General features: G+C 37.6%; 1 protein-coding gene and 1 long non-coding RNA gene across 9 annotated transcripts in view; one reads left to right on the top strand and one right to left on the bottom strand.

The window, feature by feature from the left end:
* Positions 1-10,106, top strand: part of cab39 (calcium binding protein 39) — a 69,175-nt gene extending 59,069 nt beyond the window's left edge. For all 8 annotated transcript variants that reach the window (XM_048541601.2, XM_048541599.2, XM_048541600.2 and 5 more), the window contains 3 exons: positions 3,296-3,361; positions 5,216-5,359; positions 7,030-10,106. In XM_048541601.2, coding sequence (XP_048397558.1) covers positions 3,296-3,361; positions 5,216-5,359; positions 7,030-7,218 — 399 coding nt within the window. In that variant the 3' untranslated portion in view covers positions 7,219-10,106. The remainder of the gene's footprint in view (positions 1-3,295; positions 3,362-5,215; positions 5,360-7,029) is intronic.
* Positions 887-23,201, bottom strand: LOC125457426 (uncharacterized). The gene is made up of 5 exons (XR_007248630.2): positions 23,146-23,201; positions 21,237-21,349; positions 15,535-15,651; positions 14,669-14,820; positions 887-1,101 (listed from the first exon to the last, which is right to left on the bottom strand). It is a non-coding gene; the product is annotated as an uncharacterized LOC125457426 (long non-coding RNA).
* Between the last annotated feature and the right edge of the window lies 1 nt (position 23,202).

Below are 23,202 nucleotides of genomic sequence, written 5' to 3'. Positions count from 1 at the left end.
GGAATTTGAGGGATTTTCCAAGAGCAATACAATTTGCATGGATAAGGATCATTTTGAAATATCTCCCATTTAAAAATTAAATTTAAAAGACAAGTTGATTTCATGTGTCATTATCCGATGGTCAACTGAATTAAAGTCTAAGCCTTGAATGTCTCTGAACTTCGTCTGAACCAAGATACTGATTTTATTTTATTTTAATCAGGAGGTAAAATGCACATTCCTGATCTCTAGTGGAAATGAATTAATTGCCCAAAGAGAGGACTTTTAAAAGACATTACCTCCTTAAGACTTTTCAACCTCAGTTCAGAGATCCCCTTCCCCTCCTCCTAAATAGAGAGAAGTTTTTTTAGTAGACTTGCAGTCATGCTTGTTTTTATTCTTCTATATTGAAGAGATCAAGTTGCAGTTTTATTCAATATATAATTTAGCATAGGGTTCTATAATGTAGCATCTGTTTTCTGGTTCCGAGCAACAATTCTGCTAAAGGCAAAAATCTGGACTAGTGGATATGCAGGGGAAAGACTTTCTCTGTTTCATTTATCAAATCCACCACTAGGTGATGAAATAGATTTCAGGCACTAAAACGAGCTGGACGGGAAGAGTACATATAAGCAAACTCTGATCAAGTAACCAGGAGGGTTATCACTCTCAAGATGAGCATACTTAACGCTAAACCTCCTGAAATTGAACAGATGCCATTGTGGGAAAGAGTTGTAAACATTGAACACATTTTACTTAGAGAAGGCAATTCTAATTTCACTCTTGAATGATGTGACTCCAAAGGTTAGACCATTCTTTCTAGCCGCAAACTCCCCAAACAGCAAAATAGCTTTTTTACCTGATCTACTTATACCTTGCAAATTTTGATTTAATTTTTTGCCTTCTGAATTCCAATGCAAACCTAGTTTGTAAAATCTCAACTTACCTTGGAAGTCCAAAGGTGTCATTTCTAGTAAACCTTCGCAGCTTTTTAAAGGCTGTTGGGTTGGATTTTGTAGAAATGTAGAAATGTCATTTGTCACTAATGAGAAGAATGCAGCCTTCAAAGATCTTAATTGTCTGTGTGATAGAAGCTTTCTCTTTCCTGATGTCACTCCGAATCTGGCACAAAATCAAGAGTTTGGGGGTCAGTTGAGAATGGGTGGAGGCTAGGTTCAGAATTGGAGGAGCGAGGAGTAGGTGTGTGATTGGGAATGAACAGTTTTTATATCTTATATGTACCCACTGGGTCAAATATAGCTATGGAGCAGCATGGTGGCTTTGTGGTTAACACTGCTGCCTAATTGCTACGGACCTGGGTCCAATTCCACCCTCGCAGCTGTCCGTGTGGAGTTTGCACGTTGTCCGTATCTGCATGGGTTTTTTCCGGGTGCTCCGGTTTCCTCCCATAGTCTAAATGTGTGCAGGTTAGATAGATTATCCATTAGAAATTCAGAATAGGGTAAGGGGTTGGGTGTGGGTAAAATGGTCTTCCGAGCATTGATGTACTGTCAATGGGCTGAATAGTTTGCTTTCACACTGTAGGGATTCTGTGAAATTGTGACTTTTGAGGCCAAATTTGGTTATTCTCCATATAAATTCACTGTGGTTTGAGAAGTCAGTGGCATAGTTCTAATGAAAATAGCCTTGTAATTCAGAGCCTCAAGCTAATGTTCCAGCGGTATGCATTTGCATTCCACCATGACTGATAGGGAAACTTGGAATTAAAGTCGAGCCTAATGACTGTGTGACCATTGTCGATTATCAAAAACGCCCAATTGGTTCACGCATCCTTTAGGAAAAGAAATCTGCACCCCCTCCCCACCCCCAACCATGACCTACATGTGACTCCAGATCTGCAACAGTGCGGTTGACTCTTAGCTCTCCTGTGAAATGTCCTAATAAACCACTCAGTTCAAGGGCAATTAAGGGTTGACGACAAATGATGATCTTTCCTTTGTTCGCATTCCATTAAAGAAAGTAAAGTTAAAGAATCTTGTATTACTCTAAATAGCACATATGGGAAATTGATATTGCATAATTTATTTTCCTAGACAAGAGAATGATTGATTCATTTAATTATGTTTAAATTATGACACCTTTATCTGCAAATAATATTTTGATCGTGTGCTTTGCATATTTGCTGCTGGAATTTTAAACAATAGTATCAATAGAAGAAGCAAGAAAATTGGCTAAAAGCATTTTGATCACAAGAATTTGCAATAGTGAATGGGGTTAAGAATGTAAAGTAATAGAACAATGTGCATCATAAAGACCAAATTCTGTAATGATTTATCTTGAATAGATATTGATTTGTAGATCGGCAGTTTCTTCCATTTAACATTAATCTGTAAAATTAACAATGCTGACAAAAATTCCAAAGGCAACCTGGAAAACTGAAATGCTGTTGGTTAATGTAAATTTAACTACCACGTGTATCCATCCATCTGTAGGCTGACCGTTCCAATGAAAACCCATCTTAGATCTGAAGGGAAAGTCGCGTCAGTGGTTCAAGTACTCAGTAAACTTGAAATATTATATGGGAGTGCCCTCTAGTGACGTATCTTTGTATCTGTTCTTGTAGCTTAAAAGTAGCTTTGCGATTTAAAAACATCTTTTTTTACTTGTTACTTCAAATCCAAAATAACATTCAACAATCATAATTTAGAGAAATTGGAAAATGTTGAAATTTTCAGGTTTGTTAATTTTGTTTTTTGAAATGCTGCTTTCTTACTGGTTTATTGGTGATTCAGTGAAACAACTTTTTGATTTACCTTTGTGTAATAGTCAAATTTGACCTTTAGCTATAAACCCTTTCATATGCAAATAATAAATGCATTAGTTGTTATTTCAAACATGATGCGCAATCGATAGATGTGACTCCTTAAAGTCATCTTAATTCGGTTATGGTGACAAGAAGCAAGAGGTAAATGTTAAGGGTTTTTAAAAATGCAATATCTCCTTTTCATACTTGTTAATGTGTAACTTATCAAAATTTTCAAGGACAGTTCTGTTTCCATAAACTCTTAAGTAGAGCAAGCGCATTCTTGGAGTCATTGAGAGTTGGCAGTCTTGTTCATTAAACATATAAACAAAAATTGCAAAAATTCACTTGCAGCTGAGTTGAGAAACAGTGTTCCTGCATATGTCAAATTTCTCTTTTTGCTATTTTTAACTAGTAGGTAACATAAAATAGAATTCTAAAATATGCTAGTTTGGGGAATTTTGTACTGCACATTGTTAGTTTTTTGCATCATGGTTTAATCTTAAAAGCTTGACAGCAGAACTGATTAATTGTGAATTGTTTTTGCTTTAGTTCTTCAGTGAATATGAAAAGTTACTCCATTCAGAAAACTATGTCACAAAAAGACAGTCACTGAAGGTAATGCAAATATGTAGTTTTAAATGTGGGAGCATAGTCTCAAAACTAAGTTTAAGATATGAGACAAGTAACTTTTTCAAATGTGCTGCTGCAATCGTTTGGTACTAACAATTATGCCACAGATATAAGTAGACCTTAACTCCAAGGACTACACTGGTTCAAAAAGGCAGCTTTCTCCACCATCTCAAGGGCCCATAAATAGTGGCCTAGCCAACAACACCCATATCTCAGGAACAAGACTGAGACACCAATATTTTGACCTGATTTCAAGGTTGGAATAAATTCCTTATTCTACGACCTACGCGTCCTCTATCTCTCAAAAATAGCTGGTGATGTGATGAACTAACATGGGCTTTTGTCCCAATTCTCTTTAGGAAGGCCACATGCTTTTTTTTATGTAGTATTTTTCAGATTATTTCACACCAGACATAAATTGCCTAACCTATATTCACAATATGGTATTTGGAATTGCATCTGCAAATAATTTAATTTCGTCCATAATGATGACAATTGTAAGGTCATCCAGGAAGAGTAAAAAGCTGTACTTTGGATGTTGGCTTTACCTAATTTGGTGCAAATACATAACTGCAATGATGATCTAAGTCAGTACTCTGACCACAATGCCATGACATCAAGCTGGTCCCTAAACTGTGACCAATAACTGACCAGTAATTACCAGTAATCCAATTTGTGTTCCTCTGTTCTCTTTAGAATTTGTGTCCTTGCAAATTGGAGTTATATATTCAAATACTGCTTGCAGTACACAATATAAATGTTTCACTCACTGTGCAACAAATCATTTCAATCGTAGTGACGTGTTTTTTTCTGTCATTAAATTAAAGAGAACGGGGATGGGATGTCAACAGAATTTGCTGTGGAAACATATGATCTCTGAAGCAAGGCTAGGCTTTCCAACATATTTCTTGTAATTGCTGATTGAGCAGTATTATTCATTTTTCCACCGCTAAGGAACAAAGTAAAATGGGAGTGAAATCAATTTTGAATTTGGGGGAAAATGGAATGAAAATGCAAGCTGCAAAATGAATGAAATATCGTATGGTATTGAGAGAAGTTCAAAGTGGACTGCTGTAACATATTATTTGTTCCTTGGGGATGGCAAGTGGAGGAGTTTCCTGGTTTCAATCACGTCAGTGTGAGGAGAGGGATGTTAACAGAATTGACTAAGTGACTGAAATATGATGCAGAATGATGGCACAGGTTCAGGATGGTGGTAGTTCGTGGAGATCTGTTTTATCAGGTCATACATTTGCACAGTGGTGTCCCTCAACTCTGCAATTCTGAATCTTTAATGGAAAAAGAAGCCAATGGTCTTTTGTAGGCTATACTTATCACTTCACACTTTAAGTTACTAGCATACCTATATTGGAACTGAAAGATGTTAAGGAGAGGCTAAGTAAACTGTGAACAAAGAAAGTGAGAGGAAGAAGTAGTGTAATAATAGAACCTTGAGGATTTGTTTTCTGCCTGTAACAATTCAAGAATGGTATTTAACTGCAGAGAAAATGGCATAAAAATAAAAATTGTCCATTACAGTAAAAATGTTTTCCCACTTCACTGAACATATGCTTGTATCCGCTTTGTGCATTATAAAGGTGAATTTTAAGGACTGTTTTTAGCATGATTAGGATTCGGTAAAACTTAAAATGCTTTTGGATAGTATTGTCTTTTTGCAAAACATTTTAAAAGTTTGGATGCAGAAATTATTTTGTGAAAAAAGGTGCAATCTATTGCAAATATTGAAGCCCTTTGTAGACTTTACTGCGTTTTATGGTGTAGTTTTTCTGTTTGGTTATAATGTAACTTGTCTGAACTTAAATATTCATTGTTATGTAGTTACTTGGAGAACTTCTACTGGATAGACATAATTTCACCATAATGACAAAGTATATCAGCAAACCAGAGAACTTGAAGCTGATGATGAATCTTCTGCGAGACAAAAGCCGCAACATTCAGTTTGAAGCCTTCCACGTATTTAAGGTATTAGTACATATGACTTTCCACAAGGCCTGAGTGTGCTGCAAATTGTAAAGTGAAAGACATACTAATATTAAGTGTCAGCTTCTCTCAGTGATACTGCTGTTATCTTGGAGCCAGAAATTGATAGAGTCTCATGTCAGGTTTGAAGTGCTGACATTTCTTACAAGTGTAAACTGAAACTGTAAATGCTTCAAATTTGCACCAAAATTTATTAACTCCATTGTTATCAGTTTGGTTGACTGCTTGATTCCAAATGTGTAACCTTGGTGAATTGAGTTAATCATTTCTGGCTTGTGCATAAATTTAGTCTGTCTGGTCATTAACTCTTGCTAAATTTCTTCACTTTTTGGCGTAATCTTCAATTACAAATTTTCTCAAACAGGCAAAATCCAATCTGTTGAATTGATCTATTGACCTAGAAAGTTTTGAAAATCTATTTGTTAGTTACCAATGGGAAGTTATTTCATGGCCCACTTGATTTAAAAAAAAAACGCAGCAAGTCAGAAATGTTGCTGTTTTCGAAAGATACCAGACATCGTATGAAGGTTAATGCTATTGTGGATGCCTATCTTACCTATGCTGCATAATTATCTTTAACATGAAACTTCACTTAGTCCTTTGGGTACTCTGTGGGACTTCTGACGTAATGCACCAGATGAAAATCCCACTGGGTTGACTGAATTCCAAGTTCAATGGCTACTCTATCAAGTTCAGTTGAAAATGAAATTAAGTGGGGTAGAGACAGCAATATTTTGGCCAGTTCCATCAGTTTCCTTGTAAGCAGGTTAGGTTAAATTGCCCCATATTTATTGTTATGTGTTTCTTTGTTTAAAGAAGACATTTCCTTATTGTCTGGTTTTAAAATTTTGCAATGAATTACTAACCTCTCAAACAAAACTTTTATGAGCATGCCTAATATTAGGTGAGGTACTTGCACTCTAAACTGGGAATTCTACAGTGAGGAGCTCTCTACCTGACTGCAAAGCCTGTCAACCATCTGCAAGGTACAAGTCAAGCATGGACTGAAATGCTCTCTGATTGCTTGGATGGCTGCAGTTCAGTGCCACCCATGAAAAAGCCAGTTAGCTTGATTGACACTCCATGCAAAAGCTTAAGAATTCACTCCCTCCACCACTAACACGCAGTGGCTGCAGTGTCTACTCTATACAAAATGCACTGCAGCAACTCATTAGGGCTCCTTCAGCAACATCTTCCAAAGCCATAACTTTTGTCATCTAAATGACAAGGGGGCAGCCGACGCAAGGGACTATTATCATATTCATTTTCCTCCAAGCACATTGTCCTGACTTGGAAGCAAACTGTTGTTTCTTCACTGTTAATGAGTGAAACTCTTGTACTCCCTTGCAGCATTGAGTGTAGCCACATAATATGAACTGCAGTACTTCAAGAAGGCAGTAGATCACTACCTCCTTGACGGCATTTAGTAATCCTTAAAAAAATGCTGCATTAGCCAGTGATGTCCCCATCCCGTGAAAGAATTTTTTTCGAAAAGATGCGCACTAAATTCAGTGCTGTTCGGTTTTACCCAAAATTAAAACAATCACTACGCATTAACTCTGTGGAAACATTCACTTGCTTCTTTTAAAATTTGTGCATATATCTTTTGAGGACCTTGTCTTACAAAGATGTAATGTCTGTTCTCTCTCCAGGTGTTTGTGGCCAATCCCAATAAAACTCAGCCAATTCTGGATATCTTGCTGAAAAACCAGACCAAGCTGATAGAGTTTCTCAGCAAATTCCAGAATGACAGGACCGAAGATGAACAATTCAATGATGAGAAGACTTACTTGGTCAAACAAATCAGAGATCTAAAGAGACCGGCACCCCAGGAATCCTAAAGCTATGTAATAAAACAGAACCGAATTTAAGCAACTGCTGTCTATTAATGAACATCAAGCACCCTTATTCGATTCTTATGGATTACTGCTAATCTGCTGTCCAGTGAACGGTTTATTGTTTTTTGTTTTGAAGTCAAAGATGAAATTTAGCTGCTGCTTTCCTGCGCATTAGAGCACAACATGGATTTTGTCTGTTTCATTGACAAAGAAGTAACTTCAATGTAAACATACCATCTTCTGGTTAAGCGTAGGTGAGAGGGAATTTGGTTTATGTAAGAAAATTTTTAGAAATTAGAATGGTTTATAAAGAAAGGATAACAACAGTAAAACCTGAGGTTGCATGCCTGGTTTACGATTCACTTATTTGTAAACTGTGCTGTGAGTTTGTCATGGATTTGATCTGTGCTAACATTTAAAGACACACACCATAGTCGTAAGGATTAAAGTGATGGATCTCCACATCATTGATTTTTCCTTTATGGATATGGTACGCTACTTGCGACTTAATTTAGTTGGGTTCATTTTTCTATGGTGTATGTTTTTTGAAGTCATTTAGTAGAATTTGCTCACAAAATGGTTTAAAAGTGAACTCCATTCAAATATGAATAGGGGAGAGAAATCAGTTATTGGTTAGAATTCGCCTAGGATGCAAAGCTATGCATGTTTGCTGTAAAGAAATTGAGCTGCAACGTTGTGACAGCGATTTTCCCCTGGTGCTCTGTAAACAGATTTCCCAGTGGATTGTGTCCTACCTGTGACACTTTTTTTTTTAAATGCTAGGAAATTTATTAATAAAATCGAAGGTTGAAGTGCTGCATCTCCCCTCCCATAATTGCAGAATGTAGTGTTACAAGCTAGATTTCTTTGCATAGTTGTACACAATTCAGAATGCTGGCGAAGAATTGTAGATGTGAGAAGTTTTTCTTTTAAGGGATGTGATTATCCCCCTTAATGTATTAAGTAATTTTCTGGAGAATTAATCTGTTGGAAAGGGGTTGTTCTTATTGGGGGAGAAAAGAATGTACATGGGCCTTTTGATTTATAGATTTTGCAGGCAGTTTGATTTACAAGAATTGAAAAGTATGTACACATTCAAATGTGTTTTACTTGTGTTAATTTTAATTCCTACTTTCTGTTTGGGAGATAGCAGCAAAACTCTGCATTTCATTAGAGGGATTTGCTGGTTCCTTGTACATAACTTTTAGGCCGCTCAGTTCTAAAAATGATTAATTTGTACAGCGGAAGAATGTTATTGTATTAGTCTAACTATTTACTTATTATTGAGTTTTGCATATGAATGCTGATATGTTATTTGAATATTTCTGCTGATGACATGAAATTGCTGATTAATATTTGCAGTAGAACAGCATTCTAAAGCCAATTCTGTATTTATGCTATTTGCTACTGGGCTGCTGTGATCAGGACAGGCAAATGAATAAACTGGAAGACCTCCCCGATTCACCCCACCCCCCCCCCCCAAAAAAAAACTGGATTTATGCTCATTATTAGTGAGCCCTACGCATTCAGTTACCACAGTTGGACTTTTGTTTTTAACAAAACGTTTGAAATAAGCCTGCAGACAAGTTATTTGCTTTTGTGTTCTTAATATGAACTTAACGAACAAAGTGATAGTATTTAATTGGTGTATTACTGTTTCTTTTTAACCCAGCTGATAACTTTGAGATCTTACCTTGAAGCGTACTTGAGCTTTCAGATTCCGGTGCAGCAGGTTTCTACATTTGAGAAACTCAGAAGTCAGATAACATTTGAAATAAATTAGAGTTTTCTGACAGGGCAATGTATTGCAGTGTATTGTAAATGTTGTACTCTTAAGAACCTAAATATCAATATAAACTGCCCCCATGCTTTTTAAGAAAAAAAAATCTAGTTTGAAAAAACAATGTTAAAACCACGTGGACATTTCATATTTTCCTGATGACAGTTGCATGTTAAACGGAGTGACTGTTTTTATGTATCGCTGATTGTGGCACTGTTGCATTGGGATTCACTGTTGTGAACTTAGCAATAGCATACAAATGTTAGTCAATATTTTAACTTGCTATGGGGGTGACTGTCAAAAATTAGCTTAATTGACAGCTTATTAAATCAAATCGAAAGTATTTTAACTTGAGAACTGTAAGTTAAAGTAATGTAACCTGTTTTCAATGTCTGCAAGGAGTTGACCAGATTTACAGCTATGCTGAAATTTGGCTCATCTATCCTCCTTCCGTTTTACATCTGGTTACTCAAATCTACATTTAGTGTCACTATGTAATATACAATTTAGGCCACCTCCATTAATGCAAGTAGAGACTTCTTAAGGATACGTGTACAATTCTCTTGTATCTGGAAAAAGTTGTCTCTGTTTCATCAGAAATACCCTGTGGGATTATTTTCCTGTAGCTAATGCATCATTTGATAGCTGCATAACTGCAGAAAGCTTTTAGTTAGTGCACTGGCTGTTTTGCAAGTAAATCAACATATTAAGAATTGGAAACCACTCATTGCTGAGTAATATGCTGTGCAGTCCATACTGTAAATGGGTTGAAAATTAAAGCATGAGGTCACTTTAGGAAGATGCCAAATATATGATAAGATGTAGCATGGGTATGGTTTAGAACATTTGTAAGTTGTGTTGTTTGTGAGCCATATATACTCAAATTATGCTGCAATCTTGGGTTGTAAGGAGCTGTTGCACCGGAATCTTCAAATAGTGTGAAACATTGCCCTCCAAAGATACTTCTGCAGGGTGATAACACAGTTTTTGAATTATTAGGACTGCTTTATAATAGCAAATCTTGCTAAATATGTCCTGTCTCCCCAGAAAACAATGTCAGAAGGTCTGACTGGCCCCAAGGATACAAATAAATTTTGATTAAATATACAAATGGTTGTTGTGTTTATTTTCAAATTCTAAATTGTGATTGTTTCAAGGAAAGTTTAGTTTAGACAGCACTAAACTACAATTTTAAATGCTGTTGAGCTGTTAACAGTCTTGAATACCTAATGTATATATGTGTCACCATTTCAGCCCCTCAGCTAAGCAGTTTCCTTAAGTTGAAGAAAGAATTGCCTCCAATCTGACGTATGGTTCGGAACAAGAATCTGATTTCATTCAATTTTGTGCACACCTCATCTGATGGTCAAACAGACAGCAGCTGATTTGAACATCAGATACTGCACTTTTTAACTGAGTGTGCTGTATCTTTGAGCAATTTTTAAAAAGAATTGGCTGTTGGGTTGCACTGAAGTCAAATTCAGTATGCTTCCAGGGATAGCCAGCACGTTACTGCAGCCAAGAATCTGCATTGTAATAATATCAAAACTCAGCTTTCATCATTGTTACTATGTAAAACTGACACCAATTTCTAGCTCCTGCATATGTGCAGCTAAATCCTGTCGTTGAAATTTGCTGTCAGTAAAGCCATGCTGTCTCATAGCTTGAGTTGTTGCAATCTTCATGGATGTCCTTCAAAAACTCTCAAAATGTAAGCATTATCAAATGGATTGAAACTGAAATTAACTTGGCTCTGAAGTCATGGCTACTGGCAAACAAGCTCTCTGGCTCTGTAAAACACATTTTAGTAGTTGGGAGTGTCAGCCTTTCTTAATCCCATATATTTGGATCATTGTATTGTGCTGTCAAAAATGATAGTTGGTGCTTGTTGCTACTTCATTTGTCTGAGAAATCCTCAATCTTTGGCTGCTGGATGATTTAATTGCCCTTGTAGGATTAGTTCGAAACTAATGCTTTATGATTGAGTTTGTATATGTAATCATAACTAAACTAAAGTAATATGATTAATATTATCCTGCTTAATTCTAACATCATATGACTCCGGCTGGTTTTATTTGACGTAAAATGCACTATAGGATTGCGAACAGCATAAAGAAAATAACCTAATGTTTAGATATACAGCTGTAAGGCTGAACCTTAAACTGTTTAGTTTAAGATCCAGACTTGGAAGGTTGAATAAGACACAAATGATATGCTCCCAGCTTGTTAGCCCTCCTCACCGAATCATAACCACAGCCATGCCCTTGAACTAGTATATTAGAAATATAGTAGTTGCATAAATGCAACTTTTGTACTAGTTATCTTTGTAGCAATGCATTCAAGTTTACAACTTTATGATTTTCTGACTTCAACATACTCCATATAAATTTTTTTTAGGAATCTGTATACTTTCTGACCTTCTGTATTATGGTAACGTAAACTGTTTACAAGTATTCAATACAACAGAAGAAAACCAGGGAAAAGCAAATGAACAGTGACAAATGTGATTTAATGGAAACTTCACAAATTAAGCGAGAATTAAGACATGAGCTGAAGGATGTTGATCAAGCCCAGATTGTACATGCCTCCCTTTTTTTAGCAAAGTATATTTGCTGAATAAAGTGACAATAGAAAAATAGCTTAAGGGTGAAACTCTGGATCATTGACTTCAGAAACCATTCAGGAGATGCTGGGAGGTGAGATCAGTCAATGTCCATTCCCTTAAGAGCCAATTAGAGTTTGGTCATACATCCTTCAAACCAATTAGCAAGTTTCATCTAATCTAGGCCTATCCGAATGTAATTGATCATGGGTTGTGACTTGGAAAGAGTTAATAAGCAACACTTTTGATGATCAGTGCATGCACAGGAAATTTTGAACTTCTGCTTCCAACTGGGAATGGGAAGCCTTCAAGCCATTGAAAAGATTCAGAAACCAAGTATCAATCTGTATGTTAAACTGAATCAGAAGGCAAGAGCCGAAGTATGCTTTTAAAGATGCTGCTATATTTTAACAGGAATGAATTATATCCTAAGTAAAATTTCCTGAGTTACTACAGAAGGTTGTCTCCTGTTGTCTATTGGTTAGTCTCGAATGAACAAATTAATATTGGGGTTTGAGTAGGATCTACAAAACATATGTTCCTACATGCCAGGAACCCCCTTTAGATGGCTTGAAAATTAGTTGGTTTGCTCAGCCATTTCAGAGGGCAGTTACAAGTTAATCACATTGCTGTTTGTTTGGAGTCACATGCAGGCCAGACCAGGTGATGATGCAGGATTTTATTCCCTTCAGGGTATTGATGACGTGGATGAGTTTATTAAGACTTCTGAATGTAGTTTTTGCAGTCATTACTGAGACTAACTTTATATTCCAGATTTAGCACTTAATTGTCCTGATGATATTTGAATCCGCGTCCTGAGAACATTAGCCTGGGCCTCTGAATTATTAGTCTAGTTACGTTATCAATAATTAGTCTAGTTAAAATATCAATACACGGCTACTTTCCCATAATTAATGATTTATATTCACATGATAACTGTTTCCATAAATAGTGCCTGAAACTGATCCTAAATGGTACTGAATAAGCAGACTAACAAACAAAAAATCAAAACATTTATCAGTCCATTCACTTTGCACCATAATATGAAGAAATTTATTTGTCACTAAGTGGGCAGTCAATCTTTAATTTGTTTCTCAATGACAGAAATACAGCCTCAAGTTTTTTTTAGATCAACCACAATCTATCTCCAAATTGTTTAGTCACAGTTTTGAGGAATATTAATTCCCTATTTCAGATCAAGTGCTAGATTGGTTGAAGTGGTTACAATTTGTGTTCTACAATAAATACCATTAACCTTGTGACTGTAAAATATTTACAGAATATTCATTTCAGTACAACAGTGCAAACTAGTGTTTTTTTTATCCCCAGAGAAGCCATTAGCTTTAAAAAAAAAGTGTCTTCATTCCCAATGAAAAGAGAACCAATGGGCAAGATTTCATTTTTAAATTTTTACCATAACAAGCCAACTAAAATGAAATGTACTTCATTAATAGGAAGACTAAATTTCAATTAAAAAGGTAAAAGCTAATTACAACCAACTGCACACTTCCTCAAATGTGGTGTAATGTACAATTTAAGACTTTCTAACTCTGCTTCCAGTAAGTAGGGTTTCTCTCACAATAGAAGTGGCTGTCAGATTGTTTTCAGAGGTGCTGGTATTCCATTGAGATGGCCGTTAATGTTAGTGCTAACTAAGCTCATTAAGTCACAATAATCTTGATAAATGCAGCTGTCACAAGTTTCTATTCAACTAACACCTCTCAGTCCCAGTTCTCCGAAGCAAACACTCAACTCTTCAATGTCAATGAGTTATTCACGTGGCTTTCGGAGTCAGGGATAGCAAGAACTGCAGATGCTGGGGTCAGAGCAACACAGCAGGCCGAGCAGGATCCTGACCCAAAAAATCAACTGTCCTGCCCCCCGATGCTGCCTGGCCTACTGTGTTGTCAGCTTTAACAGTCAGTCCCTTTTAACTTGTTTGCCTGTGGTTTCACCAAGAATATTTGGACTTGTATTCTCTAAATGCAACAAAAAATTGATCATTTGAATAGAGGTTTGCTTGCTTGCCCCTCATGCATTCTTTTCAGTTTACCTACCACAAAATAGACTTTTGTTTGGCACCACCACAACTAACTTTCATCTCCACAGTAACTCAGGCTTGCAGGGGTATCTCAAAAACCATACATCTCTAGGCTTTTCGTAAAACTAGTGCAAAAAAGTGTAAAGGCATGAAGAATGATTATTCTTTTTAAAGCTGTATCTCTCCAATTTCTCCTTTTTGATTTATGCTTATGTGATGCTGAATTTCATGTTTTGGGGAGGAATATAGCAATATTTACAGTTCTAATAAAGATGAAAATGCTTGCATGTTAAGAAGCTAATTTGTGTTAATTAGTTTTTTTGGTTCACTGTTCTTTGAATAGTGTTTAAAAGTCACTTTGAGCTGTAATTTTGCTGGCCTATAAGGAAAATTGCAATTTATGTTGAGTCTTACTGTTTTGTCTCTTGTAAGCCACTGTCATTCTTTATTACTAGCAGAACTTTGTGAGTTTTTTAGTAATTCTAAATTGCTATTTATTTATCTGGCTTGGATTGTAAGATGCGACACAGAAAAATATTGTCTTAGTAAGTACTGTAGTCTTTCTGTAACAGTTCATGTTATATACAGCAGGAAATATCCAAACATGACTTGTTGATTGCTGAATGATTTTCACTGCAATGCTTGTCTAGTGCAATAAAGAACTGAATTTGACCAGAACTTTGGGACCATGACATTGAAGCAAGTTTTGAGCCTGCGCCTACTGACAGTGGAACCAGCTAAACTATCTTGCCACAGGTGGTCTCTGAAGAATCAGCAGGACAATGTTTTAAAAAAAAAAAGGGGGGCTCCATCAAATAATGAAAATGAAACATCGAGGATCAGAGAGGCAATCTCTAGTACATTGCAGCCCTTGTTTTGTGGTTGGGGGTGGACTTCATGCTGTCTTTGGCTCACAGGAAGACCACCTTCCCTGCATTGGTGGCCTCTCCATGTGCCAAAGTTCCTTATCGTCAACAAAGTCCTAGTGGCTTTGCACAAAGACTGTTATTAGGTTATTTTGTAAACTGACCTGCTTGGAGTAGACAGCCAAGCCATCCTGCAACATGCCACTGGCCATGGCACTCCATTGGGAAGCCTTTCCAACTTGGCCCTCATTATTGCATTATTTCTCCAACATCATCACCAGTTATGTTCCTGTTCTGTTGAAAGTACTGCAGAATGCTACAAGAATAAGCAAAAGTATAGCAAGAGTCAAGTTTGAAGCATTCCAGTGACCCATGTTTTGCTAGTGCAAGTTAGGGTACTACTTAATCCGTTCTGAGCTATTAGGTTAAAATTATATTTCCAATAAGAACTTCCCACCTGTTGTGTCTTAATGCCTGGTTACAGCAGCATTCACCTGCCTTATTACATGCAATCTAGCGAAACATCCTGCCATGCTTCAGTTGCAGATACATTGACCGGATGTTTTGTATGCATCGTGGCCTTTCTGTAAGAACGAACTAGTGCTCCATATTGGGTCTGGTTGCCAAGAGAAAAGAGAGCTCAGTAATACTAGAGTGATTTATATTTCCAATTTCAGTTGAATTGTACTGTCGTGGAAAACAGACAAATGTGACCGCTTGATCACTTTTGAGTAATGTTACTCTTGCAAAATTGTAGAAGGGATAATCCTATAGTGTAGAATTTCACTAATACAAAACTCATAGCATCCTAGTACACAAATTTTGTTATAATTTGATATGTGCATATTCTGATTAAGTTAAAATCAAGGAATTAACAAAATTCTAGAGGCTGAAGAAAGCAGTGCAATAATGAGTTTTTGCTCTAAGTCTTAGCTGTGGAGAAAATTCCATCCATTCTGTTTCAGCATAATAGCCTTGACTTCAGAACAGCATCATGTATAGCTGTTGGGTTACATTTCCTATTACTCACCGTCATCACTTATGGTGACAGCTTAGCTTCTTGAGGGTCTTGTAGCATCAGGTCAATCTCCTAGCCAATCAAGAGTTATTTCCTGTCTCCAGTTGAGCCATTCACATTCTGATGTCACTGAAACAGGGCAAAAGGAGACCAAATGCTGTGTTTCCATGAAGACAATAAAAGAAAAAATGCTTCAATTCCAATTCATGTTGGACTTGAAATATTAACTATATTTCTGCTCCAACATCTATTGTACTTTGTTTTCATAAAAGGAAAATTCTGTTCTTCTTTATTGCACTCCCCCCAAATCTCTCTCATCCCTTGGGATATTTTCCTATGATTTAAAAGATGCAATTCAAAGAAAAATCAAGTTTCATGTTCCTACCGATCAAGCTATGAAACAGACTATCATCTGATGCCCTCCATTTCCACTGGAGTGAGTTCTTGTAATAATTTCAAGTTAAAGTATTATTTTTATGAACAGGTTTTTTATACAACCTAAGTATAGGAAGGGTTAAAGTAAATATGCTAACTAGCCCAGATTAATTCTTATGGCTTCAGTTACTAAGTTATTTTATCTTGTTTTAATAGAATCCAGTTATTTACCAATGGCTGAAATAAGACTAACTGTCTTGCCTCCTTTTAAAAAAAAAGCTGTCATATTTTTCAGCCTCGTCTGTGATAATGATCATTCTTTCCACATAAGTTTGTAGAAATATTGTTGGATTCATCACCTATTCTGTCAAGAAAAATTAATTGGTTACAGTGTTTTGTTTACCTATTAATAGTAAATTATTGAATTAATCTTCCTTTCAACATCTAACTGTTCTAAACTCATTTTTCAAGATTTTACCACTTCAATATCTACCTCATTGAAAAGTAAGGCAAAATACTGGTGCCATTTTCCACCTTATTTTGCATTGCATGCTTGTCACTTTCATATGAGTATAACAAGTAAGGTTGCTGTTACAGCAGAACGCATCTTTGAATTTTGACTGGCTTTACTACCTGCCCAGCAAGCAATTTTCTCTGCGGATGTGAGTTTGCTTGCTGAGCTGGAAGGTTAGTTTTCAGATGTTTCGTCACCATTCTAGGTAACATAATCAGTGAGCCTCCGATGAAGCGCTGGTGTTATGTCCTGCTTTCTATTTATCTGGTTAGGTTTCCTTGGGTTGGTGATGTCATTTCCTGTTCTTTTTCTCAGGGGATGGTAGATTGATTTGGAGCCAATGTGTTTGTTGACGGAGTTCCGGTTGGAATGCCATGCTTCTAGGAATTCTCGTGCATGTCTCTGTTTGGCTTGTCCTAGGATGAATGTGTTGTCCCAATCAAAGTGGTGTCCTTCCTTATCTGTATGAAAGGATACGAGTGATGGTGGGTCATGTCGTTTTGTGGCTAGTTGATGTTCATGTATCCTGGTGGCTAGCTTTCTGCCAGTTTGTCCAATGTAGTGTTTGTCACAGTTCTTGCAAGGTATTTTGTAGATGACGTTTGTTTTATTAGTTGTCTGTATAGGGTCTTTTAAGTTCATTAGCTGCTGTTTTAGTGTGTTGGTGGGTTTGTGGGCTACCCTGATGCCAAGGGGTCTGAGTAGTCTGGCAGTCATTTCGGAAATGTCTTTGATGTAGGGGAGAGTGGTTATGGTTTCTGAGCCCGTTTTGTCTGTTTGTTTGGGTTTGTTGCTGAGAAATCGGCGGACTGTGTTCATAGGGTACCCATTCTTTTTGAATATGCTGTATAAGTGATTTTCCTCTGCTCTACGCATGGGTACCCCATGAACACAGTCCGCCGATTTCTCAGCAACAAACCCAAACAAACAGACAAAACGGGCTCAGAAACCATGATAATAAAACGTGAAGCTGGATGAACACAGCAGGCCAAGCAGCATCTCAGGAGCACAAAAGCTGACGTTTCGGGCCTAGACCCTTCATCAGAGAGCCATAACCATAAGAAACTCAGAAACCATAACCACTCTCCCCTACATCAAAGACATTTCCGAAATGACTGCCAGACTACTCAGACCCCTTGGCATCAGGGTAGCCCACAAACCCACCAACACACTAAAACAGCAGCTAATGAACTTAAAAGACCCTATACAGACAACTAATAAAACGAACGTCATCTACAAAATACCTTGCAAGAACTGTGACAAACACTACATTGGACAAACTGGCAGAAAGCTAGCCACCAGGATACATGAACATCAACTAGCCACAAAACGACATGACCCACTATCACTCGTATCCTTTCATACAGATAAGGAAGGACACCACTTTGATTGGGACAACACATTCATCCTAGGACAAGCCAAACAGAGACATGCACGAGAATTCCTAGAAGCATGGCATTCCAACCGGAACTCCGTCAACAAACACATTGATTTGGAGCCAATCTACCATCCCCTGAGAAAAAGAACAGGAAATGACATCACCAACCCAAGGAAACCTAACCAGATAAACAGAAAGCGGGACATAACACCAGCGCTTCGTCGGAGGCTCACTGATGATGTTACCTAGAATGGTGACGAAATGTCTGAAAACTAACCTTCCAGCTCAGCGAGCAAACTCACATCCAGAACCTCAACCTGAGCTACAAATCGTCTCAACTCGCTAATTTTCTCTGTTTCAAATTTGATCTAATCCACCCATTGGTTCACAAAAATCCAACTTTTCATGTTCTTATTGGGTATTTTATGATTTGTAATCTTTTAGTTTGCTGGTTGAATGTCCATACTACTTGCATCCAATGATATTTCCCAGTTTCTTTTTTCTTCCACTTAATTGGGCAATTCATATCTAATTATAATTTCATTCAAAATCAAGCACTCTTTGCCTTTGGACTTAAGTGATGGTCACCGCTTCTTAATGCGCACTCATGTTTGCTGCCTCGTTACCCATAACTTGAACAATTACGGCTTCCTTGTTCAAGTAATGCAATCAGTAGGAAAATAAATTTGACACTGCAACAAAACATCCCCTTTCTGAACACACTTCTCTGTCCTAATTTAGTTTTGGATAATTAAAATATCATATTATTTCAACTCCATTGAATATTCTGACTAATTCTTCTGAATCCTGCCTCTGCATTTTTTTTGTGCAAACACACACGTTATTGGAGTAACCATATGTCAGTGGTGAACCTGGCAGCAAAATTCCTTTTTAATGGAGCTAATGGAGATTACCACAACATAAAACTTAACTTTAGCAAAAGAGGAAATACTTAGTTAAATGTTATCATTCATGCATTAATAATATGAAGTACCATCAGCTCACTGTTATTTTGCCAGCAAATTCTTTGACAGTCAAAAGGGAGATGAAGAAAAATGTTTGATGTATTGTTTTATTCTTAAAGAATAATTTTCAATTTCATTCTGAATCGTAGATTAAATAATGATATTTCAGCATCAAAACAGAGCACAAGTTGGAAATCTGCAATAAAAACAAATAATGTTGGAAATACTCAGCAGGCTTAGATACATCTATGAGCAGAGAAACCAGATTGTTGGGTAATTGTACATTCTGATTTTGATCACTGCTGTTTCGGTGGTAATGCCTTTAGTTATCTTGGATTTGAGCTCTGAAATTCCATTGTTGCATCCCTCTGACTCTGCTTTCCTCTTTTAGGGTAACTCCTAAAACCCATCCTTGATCAAGCTTTTGTTAATTTGAACTAAAAGTGGATCAGTGTCAGATTTTGTCTGCTGAGATGTTTCACAATGAAAGTGTTATATAAGTCGAAGTAGTTGGCATTGTTTCTTCCTCTCCAGTTGGCTGACCTGAGTAATTCAAGAAATTTCAGTCATTGTTTTGCTTTTTGTTCTCTTTCAGGTGATAGGGACTGTCTTTAATATTGTGCTGAAATACTCCTCAGCATTAGTCAGGTAGTTGTGTCATGAATTCAGCCCTAATTCAGTTTCTGTGCATTTCATTATATTTTTGAAATCCATGGGTTGCCAATGGCCTAGATAATCTAAACCAACAGCATGTTCTGGAAATTTGCAACTTTCCCTGTGTCCTTTCGTCCACTGAACCTGCTGGTCACGTTGTACATTTAGCAACACTGTGTATTGTCAACAATGTTATATTTTTATTCTATTTGACTTTTTTCTTTTTGCAATTTGAATTGTGCAACTTTCTGATTTACAGCCCTAGTTACTGTTTCAGCTACAATTTTTAAAAAAGTACCTTTTAGAAAGCTTGCTTTCACCTTTGTTTCATTTACATTTGAGTACGTGTAGAATACTCTTAGTTTGGTGTTTTCTGACTTTTTGCTCATAATGTTTTGTTCCACTGCTTTGTTCCACATCAGCCAGCTATCTTGACCGTTGATCTGATTATTTCTCACCAAAGCACAGATTCACAGTATTCCAGCATATTTTTTGATGTAGTTTTTGATGTCCAGAGACTGCCGAGAGATAAAACCTCAGCTACTTTGGCAATTTGTGTCACATTTGAAGTGAAACTCTGTCCTGCCTTATTTTAAACTTCCATTTGCTCTGGATTGCAGATTCAGTATCACTAATAAGCTCTGGTGAACAATCTCTGATCCATTATGGTCAGTCTACCATTGATACCCAGTGTTTAGGAATAAACTAGTGTCACAGGCATTCACAAAAGAAATTCATTTAGTACACAAGGTGGATTTTCTAATCTTGCACGAGAATACGCCTTTTGAAAAGGGAGCTGATCAACATTTTCAAGAAACTAGGCCAATAACTATGATGTAAACAAATAGAATAATATTTTTAATATATCTTGGCTCAGCTCACAATTCAGTAACCCACAAGGAAATTGCACTGTCCTTAGTAATGGGGAAAGGAAACTTTTTTAATAGTTATCTCCAACCCATTGACTTACCTCTTATGTTTGCATAGTCCAGTTATGCCATTGTCTGCTGGAAAAGGTATAATTCCTTAAGTCCCCTTGTTCCAAGAATTAGGCAGGGCAGGCTGGACCATGTCCAGTGTAAATGAGGAGTAGTGTGGAAGAGCAAACTTCCGTAAATGAGATGGAGTTTGTGCATCTAAAGGGCTACTGTTTGGAGGTTAGCTGCTGAACAAGGACTGAGTGTTCTCTCTGCTGGTCATTTTTGAGAGAACCCATGAAGTTTCCTACTCAGTCAGAGTGGGGACTGAAGGGTGAAACCAGTACCTTTTTAAAAGTTCAAGAAAGTCTTCCACCAAGTTGGAAACACCAGCACAGTCATGGAATCATACAGCATGAAAACAGACCCTTTGGTCCAACTCATCCATGCTGACCAAGTTTCCCAAACTAAATTAGTCCTGCTTGTCTGTGTTTGGACCATATCCCTCTAAATCTTTCCTATTCATGTACCTATCCAGAGATAACACTGGAGCTGGAGGAACACAGCAGGCCAGGCAGTATCAGAGGAGCAGGAAAGTTGATGTTTCGGGCGGGGACCCTTCTTCAGAAATGACCCTTTTTCTGAAGAAGGGTCCTGGCCGGAAATGTAAAATTTCCTGCTCTTCCGTTGCTGCCTGGCCTGCTGTGCTCCTCCAGCTCAACACTGTGTTATCACTGACTCCAGCATAGGCAGTCCTTACTAGCTCTGCATGTACCTATCAAAATAGACTTTTAAACGTTGTCATTGTACACGCATCTGGTACATCCTTTGGCAGTTCATTCCACACATGAATCACCTCTTGTGTGAAAAAGTTGCCTCTTGGGTCACTTTTTAAATCTTTCTTCACTCACCTTAAAAATATGCCCTCAGTTTTGAACTTGCCCACCCGAGGGAAAAGATCTTTCTTTTCCATCAACTTCTGTTTTCATTTCTGAATAGCAAAGCTCAGCAGATGTGACAGCATCTGTGGAGAGAAATCAGTTAATGTTTCTGGTCGCAAGATCCTTGCTGAGAATGTTTGATATTCACCTTATCTACAATCCTCAAGATTTTATATACCTCTAGAAGGTCATCCCTCAACCTCCTACACTCCAGTGAAAAAACTCACTGCCTATTTTTATAACTCAAACTCTAAGTTCCCAGCAACATTGTAGTTAAGCTTTCCTGACCGTCTTCAGTTTATTCTTCCAACAACAGGGCAACCAGAACTGCGCACAACTCTCCAGGAGATGTCGCAACTCAAAATCCTACCTTAGCCACCCTGTCTGTGGCACAAGTTTCTAAGAATCATGTAACTGAATCCCTAGGTTTCTCTATCTTACAATACTGCCAAGGGCCCTACCATTCATTGTATAAGTGCTGTCCTTGTCTGTTTTACCAAAATGCAATACATCTCATTTATCCAAATTAAACTCCATCTGCTATTTATCAGCCCATTAACCCAATTGATCAAGATCTCTCTGTAATCTTAGATAACCTCCTTTACTGTCCACTACATGAGTAATTTTTGTGATATCTGCAAATTTACTAACCATGACTCCTATATTGTTTAAATAAAGGAAGAGTAAAAGTGGACCGATTTTTCGATCCCTGTGGAACATTACTGGTCACAGGCTTGCAGTTTGAAAAACAATACTCCACTATCACCCTGTGTCTCCTACTGTCAAGCTGATATTGTTTACTGTTGACAAGCTCACCCTGAATCCCATGTGATCTAAATTGCCCACAGTGTCTAGGGATGTGCAAGCTGGGTGGATTAGAAGGGGGATGCAGGGTTACTGAGATATTGGGTATGTGGATCTGGGTGGGATGTTCTTCAGAGAGGGCTGGTATGTACTCAGTAGGCCAAAGGACCTGTTTCCACACTGTAGCGGTTCTCATGATTCTAATCAGTCTACCATGCAGAACCTGGTCAAAGGCTTTAGTCAAGTCCATGTAAGCAGTGCCTACCACTTTGACTCTATCAATCTTCTTTCTTACTTCCTCAAAAAACTCAATCAAGTTTGTTAGATATGATTTCCCTCGCACAAAACCCTGCTACCTGTCCCCCAATCAGTCCTTACCACTCCAACTGCCTGTAAATCCTATCCCTCAGAATCCTCTCCAACAACTCAGCCATCACCAATGTTAGGCTCAGGTCGCTTGTTCCAGGCTTCTTTACAGCCTTTTTAAAACAATGGTACAATATTTGACACTTTCCAGTCCTGTGTTTCCTCTCCCATGGTTATAGATGATACAAATATTTCTCCTAGAGGTCCCACAATTTCTTCCTTGACTTTCCACATTGGCCTGGGATACAAGATCACAAGGCGTAAAGCTGGATGAGCACAGTAGACCAAGCAGCATCATAAGAGCAGGAAGGGTCGCGCTCCAACGACGCTGCTTGGCCTGCTGTGTTCATCCAACTCTACACCTTGTGATCTCGGCTTCTCCAGCATCTGCAATTCCTGTTATTGGCCTGGGATACACTTGATCAGCACGTAGTCATTGATCCACCTTCATGTTTTCTAAGACCGCCAACACTTCCTCTTCAACTGGGCTCTTCTACCTTGAGGGCAGCATACACAGGATTTATTTCAAATGATCCATTACTGTGTCTAAGATACAATAAATTGCAGCAAAGATGAAATTTGCAATCGATTCACTTAGAGCATTGAAATGTCTTGAAATCAACCGGGGGGGGGGGGAAGCAAGTCAGCACAATTACATAAGCATCCCCTTAAGGACCAACCTTAATATTCCGTTCATTCTCATACCTACTTTAGAAAATGAACGTAAAAGGCGTTCTGTTTACCCTCACGCTCACAATCCCTGAGA

This window comes from Stegostoma tigrinum, chromosome 14 (genome assembly GCF_030684315.1).
Source record: "Stegostoma tigrinum isolate sSteTig4 chromosome 14, sSteTig4.hap1, whole genome shotgun sequence".
NCBI classification, from domain to species: Eukaryota; Metazoa; Chordata; class Chondrichthyes; order Orectolobiformes; family Stegostomatidae; genus Stegostoma; species Stegostoma tigrinum.
Note: the sequence above shows the minus strand (reverse complement) of the source record. Positions and strands in the feature narration are given on the sequence as shown.